We start from the raw sequence: 23573 nt of genomic DNA on the forward strand, positions 1-23573 counted from the left end.
CATACCCAAGTCCCTATAGATAGTCAAAAAGCCATTCAGGGCCCCTTGACTATCTGATGCCCCAAATCCCTATAGATAGTCAAAAAGCCACTCAGGGTCCCATGACTATCTGATATCCAAATCCCTATAGATAGTCTAAAAGCCACTCAGGGCCCCTTGACTATCTGATACCCAAATCCCTATAGACAGTCTATAGCTCTGAAAAATGCAGTGGAGTCATGAAAAGAAAAAATGTCAATTTTGTTGCAAGAATTGCTTTATTTATGAACTACTCTTCTCCATTATGTAGCAAATATAATGCAAACTGGAGTTCATAGAAATTGCAGATTGGTGAAATATCATTTTTATTCTTCTCTGACATTATTCTCATCTGATAACAAACATCATACTATACATGTTCTACCAGAAGCTGTGGCCATCTCCCTTTGAGAATTATGTCTATCACACAAAAATATAGGTAATGGGTATACACAAGTTGTTTCATGCCAAATTTACATTCCATCTATCTTTTCTTTGAATATAGCTGCATTTTCTGTTTTATCCATGGCAAGAACTCTCTGACCTTGGCATACACTCCTGGTGCATTAGGCATGGCACATTCTCTCCCCCATGATGTGGCTCCTACAACAGTGTATTTACCTGAAAACAACATTTTCAGCTGTAAAATAACAATATAAAATCTGTGTTGATTAACTAGAAAGAACTTAATGCTATTTTAGAGCATTCATGAGATGGTGAATGCAGCAGATTACGTGGTAATTCCATGAGTCATTCAAGGTACGTTTGCAATTGGTCTATTGTAATTACTGCCTCAAGAATGCAATGAAGGTAACATCCCTGTATTACATTTTCCTAAGGTAGTGATCACAAATTTTGAAAATGATTTTGTATGGCATATAGGTGTTTAATTCTTGAAGTTGTAAATCAATTTTAGAAGCCTGCCATATCAACATGATTGTTATGGGTGTTCCCCTTTACATCCATACTTGATGTAGAAAGGTAACTCACAATTTGATCTGAAAGAGTAAATAAATATTCGGACTGCAGACCAGACTGAAAGGGATCAAGCATTAAATGCCTGACCAACTGCATGCATAAGTAAGTTTAGTACAGTTTCATTTCCCATTTTAAATCTGTCAAATAATTTGTAAATGTCCATAGGTTAAATTTCATAGTAACATATATATATATATATATATATATATATATATATATATATATATATATATATATATGTATATATCCTGTAGATCCTACTTCCTACTTCCTCCAGCCTCTGGGCATTCTGAATTAGTGCTAATTACTCTCCCTTGTCACCATTAGGTGACTGCCTGTATGCCAGATGATTTTCAGTGTTACAGCTCTATGGAGGTAAACTAAGTAACAAAAGAAGCAAAACCAAGTTTAGTAAAATTCAACAAGTAAATGACTTACCTAGAATACAAGGTGAAAATTGAAAAAGAACTTAAACTATTGTGAATTAAATCTCAAGTCCAAAAGAATAAAGTGTTCTGAATGAATTCCAGTATTGAATGTGCTGATGTACCAATAGCCATGGAAGAGCAGATATGCCAACAGTCTTGATATACCACAATGATATTATCCTGAATGTCTGGAATGAATTCACAATGATCCTAGAATAATGATGTAGTACAAAATGTCAATGAGAATGTTGTAATTCATTCTAATGAATAAATTTTAAAAAATGTTTCTGCTCAAATTATGTCTGAACACAACTGAACTTAAAATCAGAATGAAGAATGTTGTTTACTTCAAACCCTTATAAAAAAAAAACTAGGGCATAATGAGGGGACCATGATGTGAGACACTTTCTCATCAAATTTGTAAACAAGTTCTTTTCTAGAACCACATTCTAAGGCTAAACCTTGAACTCAAACATCAGTAAGCAAACTATGTATAACATACAAACAAGACAAATAAGCATGTACACCTTGTACAACCTTTTAGGGTCAAAAGGCTAATTCAACAGGTTGTCATTATCCTAATGTCCAATCTACAATCATGGAAAAAAGTTAAACATAGTACAGATATGGAAAACATTGAACACACAAAATAAATATACATAACACAGGTGTGAATAAAAAGCCTCTTCAGACATGGATAGAACACCTGCAATCTTGTCTGGATCTTCCTGAGAATATTTACCTCTAGATCATTTGGATCACTGACCCATGACCTTTCCCAGCTGAGAGGGTTAATCATAACCACTTTGCAAGTGTGATCTTTTATTTCTGAATCACTCTTTGAACAAGAATTGTAGGATGGAAAATTTTCCCCAAATGAATTACAAAGCATCTACTACCTGGGCTCTTGGGTTCAGTGACATGAAGGTAAGTAGCTTGTGCTTCCACTTGATCATAAAACAAGTGACCAATAGGTGTTCTCAAAAAGAGCAAAACCAGTGAAAGATTGGTTAGTGGAGAGATCAATGTCTGTGTAGAACATTACTCCTTGATGAACACTCTGCTAGGACATTGATCCTGCCCATCATATGTGCTATCTGTACAGTGCAATGATGCCAGATAAACCAATAAGGAAAAACCCAAAACTAGTAATGGTCTGGTGATTTGGCCATCCCTTATCTCCAAAGCTAACTGACCACCGCATCATTTTCTGACATATTGATGGCATCTCACCACAGAAGGTTCTGCCAGGAATGAAAGACATAATATGGCCTTCAATTCCAAAAGATTTATGTGATGTGTCTCCCTCTCCAGCCTGTAGTGAAGAGATGCAAAATGTGTGACCCAGATACAGATCCAATAGGTCTCTTCAGCTGCAGCTTTAAATTTAAATCAGTCCTCTCCCAAACAGGACTGGAGTGTATATGTGTTGATCCAGGTTTTTTCTGCATTCATTTCTCTGTGTGTGTGTGTGTGTGTGTGTGTGTGTGTGTGTGTGTGTACAAATGATATTAGTAGGTTAGCCTTATCAGGGAAGCCTTTCACAACAACACTAATCATATCAGGCAGAAGGGAAGAAGCCGTATTGGCTAAGGGCACGGTCTGGTTGACAGGTAACAGGGTGGAGTATGACTTGTTGAAGAAGTCAGCTGTGGGCTGGCCATATGGATGGACCAATTGGATGGATCCCCATAACTGGATATAGATGACTGGTTTGTGGCCTAACTGACTGATACAACTGACTTCCAATCAAACATACTTGGTAGCAATGGACAGCTGTTTGGCCAGCTGGACAGACTGGTTAGGAGCTGGGATGGTCGCAAATGGCACATAGGGCTACTGCAAAGAGCAAAAACTTCATACAAATTCATCAGAAAATTCCTCATGCTGAGATTTGAATGCACTCTGGTCATAGTTTAAAAATAGTTTAGCATATGGGTGGACCTATGCCCACTGAGCTGACAAAAAGGGGAGCAAATTTTCTCTTCACATCCATGTCAAGAGTTGAAGAAGGGAAGTTGGGCAAGAAAGGAAACCTCCTCAATTCCATATCTGTGATAAGGACCCTTGGATCATTCTTTGTATCTGAGATATGAGGAGCAAATGAGAATGTTGCTATATGTCTGAATCCTTAGTGTTTCATTCTTCCTGCTCCAGCTGTCTGGAAGATGATGATTACTGACAACAAAGTTCATAAAATATTGGAAGGATGAGAGGCCAAACAGACATGTCCCACTATACTTGCAACAGAGTTGGTGTTGGTTGACTTTTACATTTGAAGACTTGAATCCAAAGCATTTTCCCTGCCTTTCAAGTGTTTCTGAAGAACCATGGACCAAATTTCTTCTAACCAACTTATGAAGGTATTGGAATGTTAGATATAATGTACATTTAGTACACTAAAGGCATATCTCATTTGTGTCCTCTATGACCTTGAACTTTTTACACTTCGGTCAATTAGCTGTTCGTTTCTCACAACACTGTAAAACAATACATCATGTCACAACACTATAAAACAATACATCATGTCAACACTACAAAACAATACATCATGTCAACACTATAAAACAATACATCAAGTCAACACTATAAAACAATACATCAAGTCAATACTATACAACAATACATCACGCATATCATGCCACAAAAGTGCAGTCCTTACATAAATTAAAAACATAATAAAATTCAACAGCAACTGCTATTTCAACATTACTACAACATGCCAATAGCAAAATTATAAAAGCTCTATGGTCAATGACCAAATCTACAGAGCTGGAAAATTATTCAAAATAACCAATGAAAAATGAGCATAAAGTTACTGCTGCTTGAAGCAAAGATAATTTCACCAAACTATGCCAATTTTTCAAACAGTTTATGATACTTCTGGTGAATCCAACTGATTTGGATAATTATACAGATACTATGTTTGCTTTATCAAGTCAAAGCTTAAATTGAAGAACATTTCTCATACAGGCAGTCACTTAGCCAGTAATTATAGCAGTATATTGGAAGAGTTACTCCCCACAGATACTATTTTTATATTGGATATAGGCAGGAAAGATGGTCTTTTTGGTAGGGCTGAATTTAAGGGGTGGTGGAAGTGATTCCTATTGTTAATGTGATTAGGTAATGAATAAGACATAGACAATTATTATACCAAAAAATACCAAGAGCTCTTACCAAAGTAACTGTTGACCTAAAGGCCTGAGTTTGATGTTGTTCTCAAAGGACTCAGGCATTATCAAAATGTGTCTTTCCTCATGGATGACAGCTAATCCTCTTTTCAAACATTATATTTTCACTAAATGGCATGCAGGCAACAAACGTGTAACAACCATTTAAATTTGATGATCCTTAAATAAGTTTATTCTAAAACCTTTTTCATGTGTACTTGTGTTTTAGTCAGTAACAGATCAAAAAGTCACAGAAATGGGGGTAATTACTGCTCAACCATAATGATCAATATGACATACCGGTATGTATGTTCTAAGCCCATGTCAGATTATGATCATTGTCAACATGTAAACAACACAATTGTTGTTTATAATGGAAATCATTAGTTTCTCTTATTTTGAGACTAATGTAGTGAGGCCTACAGTTCCCACAAAGAACCTGCACTTAACATTTGCTTTTGGCCTTTGTGCCCTACATCATTTGTAGTCAGTTTTCGATCACTGCACAAAAGCCATAGTTGAGAGACAAGACTTGCCTAGACCTGCCAACTCTACAAAGACCTTGCTAGCAAGGCAATCAATGTTTTACTGAAAGTTAGAGTAGTTTTCAATATGATGTAACAATATGTAAGAATATATCATGTACTACTACTGTCAACACACAAAGGATTTGAAATGTGGTCTGATGACTACATTAAGATTAACTAAACAGTTTGTAAAGTGGCCTTAATAACCTCCAGTTCAGTTTCAGAAACTGTGGTTCCAAAACCCTTTTAGGTCAATGACTACTTGATAGACTTCTGAGAAACTAATGGGATGGTCTATTGTCTGTCATTGGACTGTTAATTAGCACATGTTTGTTGTCATCACTCCTCCAAAAGAAAGCTAGAGGATGGCTATGACACTTGAAATGCAAATTAATCTCATGGTTTAACTGGTACTGAATGAAAATAATGCCACTTGTACATTCAATATGGCTGCCATGAAGGAACTCTTGAAAGTCTTGCTATTGCTACTTCTCTTAAACACGTAGATTAACATGGAATTTTCACTCTTATGTCTAATTAGTCCTAAATGAAAATGATACCAATCTGACATCCAATTTGGCCAAAGTCTAATCGCAACTACTTCTCTTGAATGGAAAGTCAGATTCACATAGGGTTTACAGCATAAGACAACATATTATGTTTATTTGGTTGTGCATGAAAATAGTGCCAATCTGATGTCCAACATAGCCACAACAACAACCATATTGAAATCTTAACATTTCTACTCTTCCTAAATGAAGAGTCAGATTTTTATAAGTTTTCAAATGGAGTCTTTGCTAGCTGTCTAGTTGATCCTAAATGAAAAAGATGCAGCTCAGATTTCCATTATGGCCACCACAGTGGCCATCTTGAAAACTTTTTTATTAGTGCTTCTCCTAAACTAATGGTCATGTGACATTTTCACTGAAGGCTTCTTACAATGTCTTGTTGGTTGTCGATGTAAAATGGTACCTATCTGATTGCTGATATTGCCATCACATGTCCATCTTGAAATCTTGTTACCATTACTTTTCCAAGATGGCTGGTCATGTCAAAAGACTGCTCATAATGTCTAGTTAGACATACATGGAAATGGTGCCAATCTGATACCCAATATGGCTACCATCATTTTTTTTAAAAGCTTGATATCCATAATTCTCCAAAACAGTCTAAACAATATAAGCTTTTCATCAGAAGAGATTCTATTATGTTTTGTTGGTCCTAAATGAAAATGGTGCTAATCTGACATCCAATATATCCACCACAACAGCTAATTTGAAAGTCTTGTTATTGCTGAAGAATATCAGAGGTGGTTTCATAACTTAGCAATTTTAATGAAGAAATGGTCTTATCTTAAATTGCTGGAAATAAATTTGGGCTGCTAGAGAATCAGTCCTTTTAAAGGATTCTTGTTTTAAATTCACACAGTAGTGGCAATCGTCGCCCACATTGTGAGAACTGACACATAATATCCAATAAATATAACTGTTGCCTTTCCTAGTTTAAAAAAAGAAAGAAATATTCCAAACATGACCAAGTGCCTGAATAATAAATATATGCAGTAAGTCTGTAAGAAAACCATGAGCAATTAAAGCGTTTGAGGTACTCCTGTAAAATTTGTCTGGTTCCCTGACCAACGTCACCAACTCCACCGACTCTAACATGAAAACCAAGATCCATACAAAACTTGGCAAGGCAAATATCTGGACTTTTGATTAATGATTATATTTTTTTGTATCTTTTGCTTCTGTTCTGTAAGATTGCAATTTATAGGTTGCTTCTGTTCTGTAAGATTGCAATTTATAGGTTGCTTCTGTTCTGTAAGATTGCAATTTATAGGTTGCTTCTGTTCTGTAAGATTGCAATTTATAGGTTGCTTCTATAATTTTTATGGTAAAATCTTAAGGGCTGGCAGGTCTGCTACTCAAAAAACTAACAACTTTAACTGAAGAAGATCCCAATACTGCCTACCAGATCAAAACAACAATACAATAGCAATATTTTATTACCTTTTATGTCACACACAAGAGGTCCCCCACTGTCCCCAGCACAGCTATCCACACGTCCAGACAAGTAACCAGCACAAAACATCCGTGGAGTTAGTTCTCCCTTGTATACACGGTTACATACACTCTCACTGATTATGGGAACTACGGCAGCTTGCAGCATGTTTGGATACTCTGCAAGACAAGTATAAAAGCCATATCAGATATTTTCCTATAAACTGCTCAACTACACGAATCATTAGTAATTTCCCATACTCAGAGCATAAATATTTTAAGAATTCGAACTTTTCGAAACTAACACAATGCTTTCATCAGCGACTAATGTTGATCATGTGACTTATAATGGTCTTGTGATACAAGGAGACTGGTGTAGATGAGTGGTAATTCAAGCCCCTCATCCCTGTTAAGTGCTGGCCTTCACTGTCAAATTCTGAAGATATTTATGCTCTTAGTATGGGATATTACTAATGATCATGAATTATCTAGTATGAGAAATTACTAATGATCATGAATTATCCAGTATGGGAAATTACTGATGATCATGAATTATCAGTACAAGAAATTACTAATGATCATGACTTATCCAGTATGGGAAATTACTAATGATCATGAAATATTCAGTATGGGAAATTACTAATGATCATGAATTATCCAGTATGGGAAATTACTAAAGATCATGAATTATTCAGTATGGGAAATTACTAATGATCATGAATTATCCAGTATGGGAAACTACTAATGATCATGAATTATCCAGTATGGGAAATTACTAATGATCATGAATTATCCAGTATGAGAAATTACTAATGTCCGTGAATTATCCAGTATGGGGAATTACTAATGATCATGAATTATCCAGTATGAGAAATTACTCATGATCATGAATTATCCAGTATGGGAAAACACTAATGATCATGAATTATCCAGTATGGGAAATTACTAATGGTCATGAATTACTCAGTATTGGAAATTACTAATGATCATGAATTATCCTGTGTGGAAAATACTAATGATCATGAATTATCTAGTATGGGAAATTACTAATGATCATGAATTATCCAGAGCAAGGAAGCAAACTATTTCAGTTGCTCAACTACAGTTTTGGACAGAACAGCAGATAATTTGGTCAAGACTGTAAAACATTTCTCATATTATGTTTATTTGGATAGCTTTTATCATCATCATCAGTAGATTTTAAGATCTAATTATTTTCCAGTTTTTACTCTAAATTACCAAGTCTCACATACTATCTCAGTTTAATGATCCACCTGCATTGAGATAAGTTTATAAACTCTAGAAAATGAATCTAATAGGGGTAGTTTGACTATATCTTGTGAATTCATCATTATTCTAACAATCCCCTATCCCCATATTTTACAACAAAGAGGAAGTTCTTCCAGAAGGAATTTGCTATCTTGGCGATCTGTCACTGCCAGAGTTCTGAGTTGACATTTTCAGAAAACAATTTGGAATGGGATTCAAGCTTTACTACTGAACAAAAACCTTTTCTATACCTTTCTTGGTATTTTTTACTTTATGATATCATTATCATAACCTACAAAATATTTGTTATTAACAAATTTAGTTTTCCTGGTTATATGCCACTAAAAAGTTCATGTACTTTTGATCTACTGAAACTGTTAAAATTATGTGAATATTTTGTAATTGAAAAAGAAAATTCTATATAAAGCACTCATACATTTTTATTCATGCTCTTTTAAATTATTGCATCTTTCAAGCATATATCTCCATGGTAAACTGTATTCAGTATGTCATTATCCATACCCTATATCCATATGCACATGTATTTAGTACATCAATATCCACACATATATCTCCATGGTACACTGTATTCAGTATGTCATTATCCATACCCTATATCCATATGCACATGTATTTAGTACATCAATATCCACACATATATCTTCATGGTACACTGTATTCAGTATATCAATATTCATATCTATATCTCTATGCACATGTATTTAGTTCATCAATATCCACACCTATATCTCCATGGTACACTGTATTCAGCATATCAATATTCATACCTATATCTTTATGTACATGCATGCAGTATGTCAATATCCATGTTGTATGAGTCACACCTGGTAAAATTCTCTCAAGTATGTTTTCATAATTAGTTTCAAGAATTATCAATTTTAATGATTGGCAGCCACAGCAGTTGGAAAATCAACATCATTTTACAAATGCGATAGATACTGACACCTGGTTGCTATCTGTGTGATTTGTTCAGGTTCAGTCAAGCAGTCAAGTCATTCCAATAATTTTCCATTCTTTGGTAATGGCAGCCACATTTGTTGGCAGATTGGCATAATTTATATACAAAATTTGAAATACTTTAATACTTTAATTCTTCCTCTGACCTCTGGTCAACCTCTGTTGATTATTTTATCAAATAGTAATATAAATGAAAAGTCTTCAGTGTTGCAAGAATGCTATCTTTAAAAATATGGTCAAATTCTGCTGAGTGGCTACTACAAAGATGTTATATAAAGGATTTCTCTTGTTTTAGTCATATGGATGTCTCACAATAATATGATCCAAAATGTACTTGTCTGAATCACTATAATTCCAAATTAGTGTTCCATTTGAAGAATATTATTGACAAGCAATTTGTTTTTTAAAAAAATAATAATTTGAATACATAATTCCACCCAAATGAAAAACTGAATACATCAATAAAACTGATTCTACTTCAGATGTTAAGGCAAAAAATTAATAATTTTAAGATAAATAAGATCATATACCCCTCATCTTGACCTAGGTCACAATTACCATTTTCTGGAAATACTGTGACTTAATGGAAACTTCCATTCTAGAAGTTTCTAGGGTCAGAGTCAAGACTGCATCTTTTAATTCAAATATTTACATTAATCATGATCTGAATAATGAATCCACAATCACAGAGAAAATTTTAGCTATGTATTATGTTGTTTACAAAAACAATGCCCCTTGTCAGGTACACATTGAACTTGATTTAGACTAAGGTTGATTACAAATTATAAATGTATATAACAAATAATCATTAAGAAAAGTCCAAAAATATTTTAAATTAAATATATGTAACATTCTTAGAAGAAGCTTAAAAATACAGATAAAGCCCATCACAAATATCCAAAACTTGTTTCTGAAGTGTTAACATTAACTCATATCATCCCCCCACCACCACATTCCCCCCCACCCCCATGATGGCAAATAGGTTTCAAAACCATGTTGTTATCTGTTCAATTTCGTGGAACATAATTCTAACTATGATCACTCTCCCTTAGTTAGGGCATCTGGAGTTCAGGTTACAGGGAAGTGTCCGTATTACCTATGAAGTTGTGGCCTTTGATGCCCTGCTTCAGCTCAGGATCTGAAACCTGTATTGCCACCCATTCATTCTCATGAAATAATAATACCAGACATTATCACAATATTTCAAATAATGTAGAAGAATCAACTGATGGATATGAAAAATTACAATATGGCAAGGTCTTTACATGTAAACCTGGATCCCTATACCGCTAAAGCTCATTTGGAGCACTAATTAGTTTGTAGCACTTAACAGTTTTGTATGACTGGCCATGAGATAAATGTTTACTTCATACAGGTTATCTACAGTACAATCAGACATGTCAATATCAGCCACCCATGGGGAAAGGCAAAACAGGTCATTTTATACAGGTGACTGTTTATTACAAACCTAAGGTCTTACAATAAGTAATAGAATAGAGTCAAAAGCAACAATCTTTGTAAAATTCAACAAATAATTTATTTCTCGAGAATACAAAGTGATATTTTTAGCAATGTACAATCTGCATATCACCCTCGCCACAGTACTGAAACTACTCTTCTAAAAGTAGTTAATGACATTCTCTTTGCGTTGGATAGCGGAAAGATTACAGTCCTCACCCTTCTTGATTTGCCTGCAGCATTTGACACAATAGACCATGATATATTACTTCACTGTCTCCAGCATGTATTTGGCATTCATGATACAGCCTTACTCTGGTTCAAGTCCTACTTGGTCAACAGGACACAAATTGTATCTGCAAATGGAATACACTCTAGCCCAGTTGATCTATGTTGTGGTGTTGCACAGGAGTCTGTTCTTGGACATGTTCTCTTCATTCTGTACATTCAGTCGCTCTCAAGTGTCACAGATCATCATCCAGTGTCTCACCAATCGTAGGCTGATGACACCCAAATATACAAATCTAGCCACCCAACCGAAGTTGATGCTACCATCCAAGGTGTAGAGAGGTGCATTTCTGATGTGAAATCATGGATGACATGTAACAAGCTGCAGATGAATGATGATAAAACTGAGGCCATTCTGATCACAACACAAAGACTTTCTCATTAACATCCTTTACCTCAAACAATAAATATCAGCAACACCAACATTAAATTCACATAATCAGTATGAAACCTAGGTGTTACTCTGGTCAGTACTCTCACATTGCACCAACATGTCATGTACATATGCAAGGCTGCATATCTTGAGCTGAGATGCATCAGCTCAATTTGCAAATATTTTCAGTTGATGCCACTAAAACACTTGTGTGTTCATTAGTACTTTCAAGACTGGACTATTGTAACTCAATTCTGTCTGGTTCATCTCAATATCTGCTCCAGAAACTTCAAAAAGTTCAAAACACAGCTGCTCAGATCATACTTAGAGTAGCACGATCAGAGCACACCTCCCCGCTGCTCTGTACCCTTCATTGGCTATCCATTCGATCCAGAATCAAACACAAAATTTGTTCTCTGTGCCACATTTCACTGTCAGACTCTAGTCCAACATACCTATCCGACCTCACCCATGTGTACACACCAGCAAGATATGCTCCTCTTCTGACAATCATATACTCATTATTCCCACTATGAAAATAAAGTCATATGGACAGTGTTCTTTTGCATACCAGGGCCCAGCAATGAATTGCCCACTGGACTTAGACACAAAGACACAGTGATCCCATTCAAGAGTGCTCTCAAAACTCGCTAATTTCAACTGCAAGAACAAACTTAAAGACTTAATAATGCTTCCTACCTTAAATATTCTCAGCATGTTTTTTATGTTTTCTAATTTCATGGTGTTTCTTTTTGTAATCACATCATTATATGTTTTTTTATCTTATAGGTGTTGTATAATGTTGTAAAGTTCTTAGAGCTTCTAAAGATTAGGCGCTATACAAAGTCCTCATTATTATTATTATTATCATTATATTGTAAAATTAACTTATGGTATTGTGAATTAAATCCCAAAATAATCCTAGAATTTATAACACAAGTCCTAATGAATACAGTCTGAATACACTTTAGTGGTATTCTAAAAATCTCACACTGATGGTGTTGATGTGGTTGTTATGGTCTGTGTTGTGACAATGTGCCAAGAGTCTTTTATTGAATCACAATAATACAATCCAAAAATATATCCTTATTTGAATTTCACTATAAATCCAAGCCTTGAAGTACAAGAATATTAATATTGAGCACTTTGTATTTCCACTGAAGAATTATTTGAACTAAATAAGTATGCCAAAATCAAAATACTACACAACAATATTATAACAACTTGATTCTGATCAGATGTTAATGTTCAAATGACTAATTTTCCAGTAAACAAGATTTATATAAAAAACTAAGACTTAAAATGAACCTGGATGATGCTCAGTTTTTATGTGTAGGTGTTAAGGGGCTAAAAAATATGACAGGTTCAAAATACAGTGGGCTAGAATTTTATACAGTTAAGTTTTAGATGTTAAGATGCATCCACAGAGCATCAGTGTAATATGAAAAAGGATACTAAGGAAGTATTAAAAAAAATGGATGAAAATGCAAAAGTTACCTACTGGTAGGAATAAAAATTAGGTCACACTAACCAAGTTATTGATTAGTTACTCTTGCTGAGATGCATCAAATACAAATGTGATGTGTTAGAGTCCAAAAGAGTAATAGTGTTGTGAATAAATTACTGAAAATGAAAAGTTGCTCAAGCATGAAATTTCTGTCACAATAATGTAGTTTTGATAAAGGTGAGTTACGCTTTCCAAAATGCAACCAAATACCAAATATCATGAGTGTAGGTGGAAAAGATTCCAATATACAAAGGGTATAAAGAACCATGAATCAACAAAGAAACACAGTACACCTTATCCCCGTAACTTTGATTGTGTGGGGATGAAAAACTCCAGCAAATGTTGATATACTGACACAAACAATAATCAGGACAATACCACAGGTTCACTTAACCTTAAGGACTTAAGAAGTGCAGGTAACTGAAAGGAACTATCATTATATCATACCTACCATTCAACAGATGAGTAAGCAGCAAATTTTTGGAGCACCATCAAGCTTCTACATACCATTTGACATTTTCCCCCATCCTGAAATGTGGCATTTCATTCCCACTTCATACTCAGTGTTGCTTTCTGGGAGGCATGCTGGCTGTACATAGTCATTGAACACAATGCCTTGTCCATCCTGGGGTCGAATCTTAATAAGTGCTATGTCATAATCCACAGTGTCATCTACAATTATGGAAAATGAGTATCAACAACTTCTGGACTCAAACACAGAATGAAATGCATTGTACATTTCTAATACATTGAAAATACTTCATAGGTTATGTACTGACCATCTTGGTCAGAAAGTGGAAGTGTTCTTCAACTAAACGTTACTGCAAATACTGGTATAATGTGCTGCACCCCAGAGAGCAGTTTGATACACTACAGATAAAAACATTACTAATGCATCACACTAATTTATACTAAAAACAGCCCTGCTTCAATTTATCATTTGCTTCTAATTTATCTCTTCCAAGAGTCAAATAGAAAAGAGGAAATAAAAATCCAAAAAATAAATTTAGTATCTGACATTAACATTAGTAAGGATAGGTCAAGTTGACACACTGGACTTCAGTGCTCTCCAGTCTCAAAGTTTTTATTTTTGCAACTCTGAAGACTAAATTATTGGACTTATGGTGTCATGTGCTTAAGCTTGTCCAATGAGATATTTTGAAAATTCATTCAGAATTATGGCACGATAAAAAAATAAAGCTCTGAAAAATCATTAAAAAATAATAATAAAAAAGACATTACAACTCCCATAATTTCCAAATATGTATAACCAAGTAACCTATTTTGCCTTTCCTAATCTCTGAAATGAAAAATGAATGCATTTCAAAGCAGAGTTTAATAATTGCTTAACTTAGTATGTTTCTATTGTAATAATTCTACTGTTCAAATTTCTGTACTTTATGCACACACATGCATGCACTAGTCATGCACACACATACATGCACTAGTCATGCATGCACTAATCATGTACACACATGCATGTACTAATCATGTGCACACATGTATGCACTAATCATGCACACATATGCATGAGGTAATCATGCATACACATTACACACACATGCACTAATCATGCACACACATGCATGAGGTAATCATGCATACACATTACACACACATGCACTAATCATGCACACACATGCATGAGGTAATCATGCATACACATTACACACACATGCACTAATCATGCACACACATATACACATTACACACACATGCACTAATCATGCACACACATGCATGAGGTAATCATGCACACACATGCATGCACTAATCATGCACACAAATGCATGCACTAATTCACACATTAATGCACTTGTATTAAGCATTCACACAAATGCATGCACCAATTATGCACACATATGCATGTTTTAGTTATGCACACACAAACATGCACAAATCATGCACTAACATGCACACACAAATCATGCACACACATGCATACACAAATCATGCACTAACATGCATGGATCATACATACCCCATGATTTCTTTATAAAATCATGGGGAAAATGAGAACATAGGCAAATAATGTAAAGGAAACTGCTAAATGTACATTTTTATGGGGAAAATGAGAACATATGCAAATAATGTAAAAGAAACACTGCTAAATGCACATTTTTATGTGGGCAAAGAGAGCACTCAGTTATACTAATTAAAAGACAATGTTGTTTTCTGAAGAAGTTAGTGAGAAAAAGCATAATAATTTCACAAAGAGCAATGGTCCTATGTATTTATTCTTGCTTTAACATTAGTTCATTTTATCTCCTAAATCCCAATGCAGCCTTGATTTTTTACTAAATTACATTCAGTCCATCAAATTACAGACACAAACATACACATATATGTAGAAATATGATCATTCTTGTATATAATAGTTAAATTATAAAATGCTATTTCCATCGAAGAAGTTTGAAAAGAGTATGAGTGCTTTTTTTTCAGAAAACAAAAACCTCTCAACCATAACTCTAAATAAATAACATACTAATGTTTTTGAATATTTGTAACCTTGATGGGTGATGGTATTACTTGATGAAGACATGAAACTTCCATTAAATTTAATCATTTTTTAAAGTCTAGAGACAAAATGTCCATGATAAAGTTTCCCATATCAAGCATAACACAGCAAAATGCGGAATTCATTTAGTCTTTAAAGGTTCATTCCATGATGAATTTAATGGCAGTAAAAAAAACACAATGAAAATCATGTTTTATCTGTGGTCTTGATTTAAATGTTAATTCCATGCTACAGATGATTTTAATGACACTAAATAAAGCACAATGAAAATCATGTTTTATCTGTGGTCTTGATTTAAATGTTCATTCCATGTTACAGATGATTTTAATGGCAGTAAATAAAGCACAATAAAAATCATGTTTTATCTGTGGTCTTGATTTCTAGTCACACAGTCTTTATATTACCAATTTTGAATTGGTCTTTTCAATCATAGGTCATGCTATTATATTCATTTTGAATTGGTCTTTTCAATCATAGGACACGCTTATATTATTCATTTTTAACTGGTCTTTTCTTTCATAGGACATGCCTTAATACATCCATTTTGAATTGGTCTCTTATTTTATAGAACATACCTTTAGTGACGTAGTCCTCACAATCTTCCATAACAGATGCCTTACTTTCTCAACACTGTATAGCCAGCAAAGTGTATATGTTCATAAAGCGGATCTTGATTGCAAAGGGTCTTACAAAAACTATTATCTATGTAATTGATAGAAAACTATCAAACATGTGTCCCAGCCTATTTACACTATAATGCATATTTTAATCCTTTTGAATTAATGTTGTAAATGTTAATGTAATCTGTTTGGTAATGGGCTATACAACAGTCATCCCAAAGCAGATACAACATGTTGTAAATGTTAATGTAATCTGTTTGGTAATGGGCTATACAATAGTCATCCCAAAGCATGTACAACATGTTGTAAATGTTAATGTAATCTGTTTGGTAAGAGGCTATACAATAGTCATACCAAAGCAGATACAACATGTTGTAAATGTTACTGTAATATGTTTGGTAAGAGTTATACAACAGTCATCCCAAAGCAGATACAACATGTTGTAAATGTTAATGTAATCTGTTTGGTAATGGGCTATACAATAGTCATCCCAAAATAGATACAACATGCAATGTACTACAGAGAAGTGTGAGACAGACATTCCAGCTTTACCATTATATCTCTCATGGGTGATGAGAACATCAATCTTAAACTCCTGCTCATGGTCATCATAAACCTTGTTATTGTGGTCACCTGATCTCACAACAATGTCATCTTTCCCGTACTTTCTGTGCAAACAGAAACATAGAGTTACACATGAAATTTATACAAGCAGAATTCATCTTCATGACAGAAAGAATGGGAATGGGGAGCTAAAAAATTACTGTCCAAAAAGTTTACAGGAATCCAAGATAAGTCAATGTCTTTTGCCCTTCTGTTCTTCTTGAATGCTCTCTATTCTTGAACAGCTCCAACATACCAAAACCTCATGTCGATATGACCATCTTTTCTGGTGTAGCAAAAACAAGATTTTCATCATGGCCAATATGGTGGCTATACTGGAAGTATGAAGGATGCTAGTTTCATTTAGGGACTGCCAGACATCACATAAAAGTCTTTTAGTGAAAAGACCATGTCAGTATGACAATCCATTTAAGAGAAGAGGCATTAACAAGATTTTCAAGATAGCCATCATGTTAGCCATGTTGGTTGTTAGATTAGAACCATTATCATATAAGATTAACTTGACATCATAAGAAGTATTCTAATGAAAACCAAATGGCAATATATTCATCCAATCTGGAGTAGTTTTAGTAAAATTTTCAAGCCAAGGTGAATGTAAGATCAGCACCATTATCATTTAGGACAAACAAAATATCACAAGTCTTTTAGTACTTTCTAGTAAATTATGTTCCTCTAGAATACTTTTCTGACAACATTGAAGTCAAGAATATAAGCCCTACTACCTCCTGAATCCTATCCTCCCAACGATGGAAATTTGTTTTTTTCTGTCCTTATTATGTAGACAAGGGCAATAACTCTTGCACATTACCTCTCCATGTCACCTACAGGTGCCACTAATATTAAGATGAGTAGAACATCATGTGAATGGATGCTTGCATTGTGGGGAAGATGGGAGGGTATTAAAGTAATGTGACTGGGTAAGCATTCTAGAAGCATCCTAGAAGAAACATAATTTACCAAAAAAATTGGCTGTCTCCTTCAAATACGTTCCCTGATCACATTCGTTTTGGAGAATAGGTAATAGGTGGACGGAATGTTCCAACCTATTCCTTGGGTAATTTCTGAGTGTGGAATATTTGATTCCCCATATGAAGGTTAACCCACTTTACTGATTGCAAGCAGCACAACTAGAAAGAAGAAATAATGAGATCATCTTACTGCATAAAATTTATGGGTGAATCCAATGCAAGCTGTGCAGTGTGCTCATCTGGAGATTGTGCTGATGTCATCTGGGTCTGGTGGCTGCTTGTGCAACTAAGACTGAGCCTACCAGATCCAGAGTTTGCTGATTTGGAGCTATGTCTCATAGGTAAAACACAAGAAGGTTGAATGTGTGTGCCAACCATAATGAGAATTTTTGAGGGGTTATGTGCAATTTCTCAGGCTTAACTGCAAGAAAGAGGCATGTTTGAGTTCCACAAACTAGCTCAGTCCACTTCAGATAACACCTCAGCAAACATACTGGGTCCTGTTTGAAAGCCTTTTGGGTTGTGTCAATACAGGAGAGAGGTCATATGATGCCTTTTTGATTGCCCAATGATGGCAACCAATTCTTGATGATGAAACTGGGTTGCATCATAAGGACTGCTGATCCATTTGATTGAAACTGAAGGTTGACTGGGTCAATAGAGAGTACATGGAATTCACTGCATGCCAAAGCAAATGCTATCAGGAAAAAGGTTTTGTATAAAAGGAGCTTCAGCATGGTCCTGGCTAAAGGCTTGAATTTCTTGAAATTCAGGTGTAAAAGAACAAAGGATAGTTTCCACTTTGGAAAACAATGTGAATGACTTAGGAAACTATCCTTTGTTCTTTTACACCTGAATTTCAAGAAATTCAAGCCATTAGAACTTTTAGGATTATTTGGGATTTAGTGCACAATACTGTAAGTTACTTTTAAATTTTCACATTGTATCCTAAGCAAATACATTATTTGTTGAATTTAACATAACTTTTTGGTTTTGCTTTTTCTGTTACTTAATTTAACCACAGAGCCGTAACAACAAACTTGTTCTGAAGACAGTTGCTCTGGAAAACAAAGGCTTTGATGATAGCTTTCATCCCCAAGATATTGATGTGGAGTCCTGTGTCCTCCTGACATCACTGGTTACTGACAGTGTTGAAGTTTGGTAACAGATGGGCTTCCCATCCAAAGGAACTTGCATCTTTGCACACAATCAAATCCAGTTGCGACTGGTTGAAAGGTAATTCTGTTGTAAGCCAACCTTGGTTGTACCACTGATCCAGGAATGATACTATCTTGCTCGTTGTGCTGATCCTGTAATCAAGTGGCATGGAAGATGGGCACCCTTGAGATAGCAAGGCCATCTGCAAAGGACACATGTATAGGTGATCCAGTAGGAAGATAGGCACCCCCGAGACAGCAAGGCCATCTGCAAAGGACACATGTAGAAGTGATCCAGTAGGAAGATAGGCACCCCTGAGATAGCAAGGCCATCTGCAAAGGGCACATGTAGAGGTGATCCAGTAGGAAGATAGGCACCCTTGAGATAGCAAGGCCATCTGAAAAGGGCACATGTAGAGGTGATCAAGTAGGAGGATAGGAACCCTTGAGATAGCAAGGCCATCTGCAAAGGACACATGTAGAGGTGATCCAGTAGGAAGATAGGAACCCGTGAGATAGCAAGGCCATCTGCAAAGGACACATGTAGAGGTGATCCAGTAGGAAGATAGGCACCCTTGAGATAGCAAGGCCATCTGCAAAGGGCACATGTAGAGGTGATCAAGTAGGAGGATAGGAACCCTTGAGATAGCAAGGCCATCTGCAAAGGACACATGTAGAGGTGATCCAGTAGGAAGATAAAAACCCTTGAGATAGCAAGGCCATCTGCAAAGGACACATGTTGAGATGATCCAGTAGGAAGATAGGCACCCTTGAGATAGCAAAGCCATCTGCAAAGGGCTCATACAGAGGTGATCCAGTAGGAAGATAGGCACCCCTGAAATAGCAAGGCCATCTGCAAAGGACACATGTAGAGGTGATCCAATAGGAAGATAGGCACCCTTGAGATAGCAAGGCCATCTGCAAAGGGCTCATGCAGAGGTGATCCAGTAGGAAGATAGGCATCCTTGAGATAGCAAGGCCATCTGTGAAAGGACACATGTAGAGGTGATCCAGTGGGAAGATAGGCACCCTTGAGATAGCAAAGCCATCTGCAAAGGACTCATGTAGAGGTGATCCAGTAGGATAAGATCTGCTGTTGCAAAAAACAATCTGAGGAGGAACTCCCTCATTGTGATCCATTATATGTTGGAAATAGAAAAATCTTCAATTGGTGGGCATTGATTTCGGAAGTCAAAGTGAACAATTTTGTCAGTTCACTAGTGAAAGTTTAAAACTAGCAGTATGGGGAGGTAATGGGCAAGAGCTATTGACCTTTGTCAATAGCCAGAATTTTTGTCTTTGAGAGGGCTGGATTTGGGAGATAGTAGGGCTAAGATACCTAACATTAATGTGATTGGGGAACGTATTTGAAGGAGAAAATATCAACAAGACCATCTGCTTGGAAAGAGTAGTGATGAAAAACTTTCAACTTGTCCATTGTGGTAGCCATATTGTATGTCAGATCAATCCTATTTTCATTTAGAACCAGCTAGACATCATACAAAGTCTCTTAGAGAAAACCACATTTTTATAAATGTATGACAATCAATTCAGAAGGAGTAGCAACAATATCATCTGTGCTGACCATACTGGATATCCAAGTGGATACCATTTTCATGTACAGCCCAGTGGACATCATTAGAAGTCTATCAGTGAAAATCCCATACTGATATCACCAACTGTTTGAAAAAATAGTGATAAAATTCTTCAAATGGTCCCTATAGAGGCCAAAATAGTTCTCACATCAGCACCATTTTCATTTAGGATTAACCTTACTTTTTTTAATGAAAAGCACATTTTGATATTACCATCTATTTGAAAGAGTAGTGATAACAAGATTTTCAAGATATTGGATGTATAAGGGCCCTGTTTTCATGCAGGACCAACAAGAACTATAGTGTACAGTTTCGTGGCAATCCTCGTAGTAGTTTTGGAGAAGCAGTGATAATAATCTTGTACTAATGGATTTGTACACCAGACAGATTGATGATGTACAGTTTCATGGCAATCCTCCTAGTAGTTTTGGAGAAGCAGTGATAATAATCTTGTACTAATGGATTTGTACACCAGACAGATTGATGATGTACAGTTTCATGGCAATCCTCCTAGTAGTTTTGGAGAAGCAGTGATAATAATCTTGTACTAATGGATTTGTACACCAGACAGACTGATGATGTACAGTTTCATGGCAATCCTCCTAGTAGTTTTGGAGAAGCAGTGATAATATTCTTGTACTAATGGATTTGTACACCAGACAGATTGATGATGTACAGTTTCATGGCAATCCTCCTAGTAGTTTTGGAGAAGCAGTGATAATAATCTTGTGCTAATGGATTTGTACACCAGACAGACTGATGATGAATGACAGATGGATATTTGACTAAAGGTCATTGAAAAACTCTTATGGTAATGATTAATAGAGCACATAAAGTGAACAAAGCAAATGCTTCCCATCAATGTGTTATGCTTCTCATCAATGTAGTATGCTTCCCATCAATGTGGTATGCTTCCCATCAATGTGGTATGCTTCCCATTAACGTGTTATGCTTCCCATCAATGTGGTATGCTTCCCATCAATGTGGTATGCTTCCCATTAATGTGTTATGCTTCCCATCAATGTGGTATGCTTCCCATCAATGTGGTATGCTTCCCATTAATGTGTTATGCTTCCCATCAATGTGGTATGCTTCCCATTAATGTGTTATGCTTCCCATCAATGTGGTATGCTTCCCATCAATGTGGTATGCTTCACATTAATGTGTTATGCTTCCCATCAATGTGGTATGCTTCCCATCAACGTGGTATGCTTCCCATTAACGTGTTATGCTTCCCATCAATGTGGTATGCTTCCCATTAATGTGTTATGCTTCCCATCAATGTGGTATGCTTCCCATTAATGTGTTATGCTTCCCATCAATGTGGTATGCTTCCCATTAATGTGTTATGCTTCCCATCAATGTGGTATGCTTCCCATTAATGTGTTATGCTTCCCATCAATGTGGTATGCTTCCCATCAATGGTATGCTTCCCATCAATGTGGTATGCTTCACATTAATGTGTTAGGCTTCCCATCAATGTGGTATGCTTCCCATCAACGTGGTATGCTTCCCATTAATGTGTTATGCTTCCCATCAATGTGGTATGCTTCCCATCAACGTGGTATGCTTCCCATTAATGTGTTATGCTTCCCATCAATGTGGTATGCTTCCCATTAATGTGTTATGCTTCCCATCAATGTGGTATGCTTCCCATCAATGTGGTATGCTTCCCATCAATGTGGTATGCTTCCCATCAATGTGATATGCTTCCCCTCAATGTGGTATGCTTCCCATTAATGTGTTATGCTTCCCATTAACGTGTTGTTTCCTATCAATGTGTTATGCTTCCCATCAATGCACTATTCTTCCCATTAATGTGTTATGCTTCCTATCAATGTGTTATGTTTCCCATCAATGTGTTATGCTTCCCATCAATGTGTTATGCTTCCTATCAATGTGTTATGCTTCCCATCAATGTGTTATGCTTCCTATCAATGTGTTATGCTTCCTATCAATGTGTTATGCTTTCCATTAAAGTACTGTGCTTCCCATCAATGTGTTATGCTTCCCATCAATTTCTTTTGTTTCTCATCAATGTGTTATGCTTCCCATCATCTTGTTTTGCTTCCCATCAATGTGTTATGCTTCCCCTCAATGTATTATACTTTAGAATATGCTTGTAAAATGAAACAAATGTAACCTACATTTGTTAAGAGTGACTAATAGAGTGAATATCGATATACCTATCAAGTTTCATCACTACATCAGTGGTTCCTTGTGTATGATGTCACAAGGGACAATTATGTAGCAAACAATAAAATGGCGGGGAATCACACTGAAATATGGAAGATACTGCCCTAACATGTCTGTAAAATTAAAACAATAAACAACACATCTTTAAATCAATGATAAAAACTAAGCTATTCAAAATTCATGTGCCTCTTTTAACAAAATCTTACTTAGAGAGGTATGAATACTTCATTAGAATGTATGCTGTTTTGACATTAATTTCTGTGACAATAGATTATTTACTGCTGTTGCTAAAGGGAAGAGATAGTTTTAATTCACAGTAATGTATTCTCCTAGCAATAAAGCACTTTTGATCTGTTATTTTAGAGCAATAGACAAAGCAAATCATTTGTTGTGTAATGGGTTTGGAGAGACATCTCAAATCATTACCATGTAAAAATTTCTGTTTACACTATAATTTTACTCTCTGTCTGTCTGTCTGTCTCTCTCCCTTCCTCCCTCCCTCCTTGGGCCTATTTATTTGATAACTAAATTAATGGCTAATATTAATATGTTCAACTATTTTGCTAATATTACCAGTGGAATATTGTACAAAATACCTAACAAGGAGATAAATATTTTGTTCATCATAAAGGATGTCTAGCAAACAAAAAATGATTTTTTTACATCAATAAGATAAGAGTCTACACATTTGGTTAGGTTTTCTAAATAGAAAAATAGTATGAGATCCATTTAAATTGTTACATATCTGCCTGGATTAATGCAAGGAAAACTCACATCATTTCTTATAAAATATTATGTCCTGTCCTCTATATCCATTTCTTATAAAATATTATGTCCTGTCCTCTATATCCATTTCTTATAAAATATTATGTCCCGTCCTCTATATCCATTTCTTATA

The 23573-nt window shown here is 35.5% G+C and overlaps 1 protein-coding gene across 1 annotated transcript in view; it reads right to left on the reverse strand.

Annotated features, from left to right (window-relative positions):
* Nucleotides 1-238: 238 nt before the first annotated feature.
* Nucleotides 239-23573, reverse strand: part of LOC149806187 (neurotrypsin-like) — a 110479-nt gene continuing 87144 nt past the window's right edge. Inside the window, exons 23-26 of the mRNA XM_089951098.1 lie at nucleotides 16688-16803; nucleotides 13505-13669; nucleotides 7134-7304; nucleotides 239-639 (exon numbers count right to left, since the gene is read on the reverse strand). Coding sequence (XP_089807224.1) covers nucleotides 503-639; nucleotides 7134-7304; nucleotides 13505-13669; nucleotides 16688-16803 — 589 coding nt within the window. The 3' untranslated portion in view covers nucleotides 239-502. The remainder of the gene's footprint in view (nucleotides 640-7133; nucleotides 7305-13504; nucleotides 13670-16687; nucleotides 16804-23573) is intronic.

Source organism: Sinohyriopsis cumingii, chromosome 2 (assembly GCF_028554795.1).
Source record: "Sinohyriopsis cumingii isolate HCF-2022 chromosome 2, ASM2855479v2, whole genome shotgun sequence".
NCBI classification, from domain to species: domain Eukaryota; kingdom Metazoa; phylum Mollusca; class Bivalvia; order Unionida; family Unionidae; genus Sinohyriopsis; species Sinohyriopsis cumingii.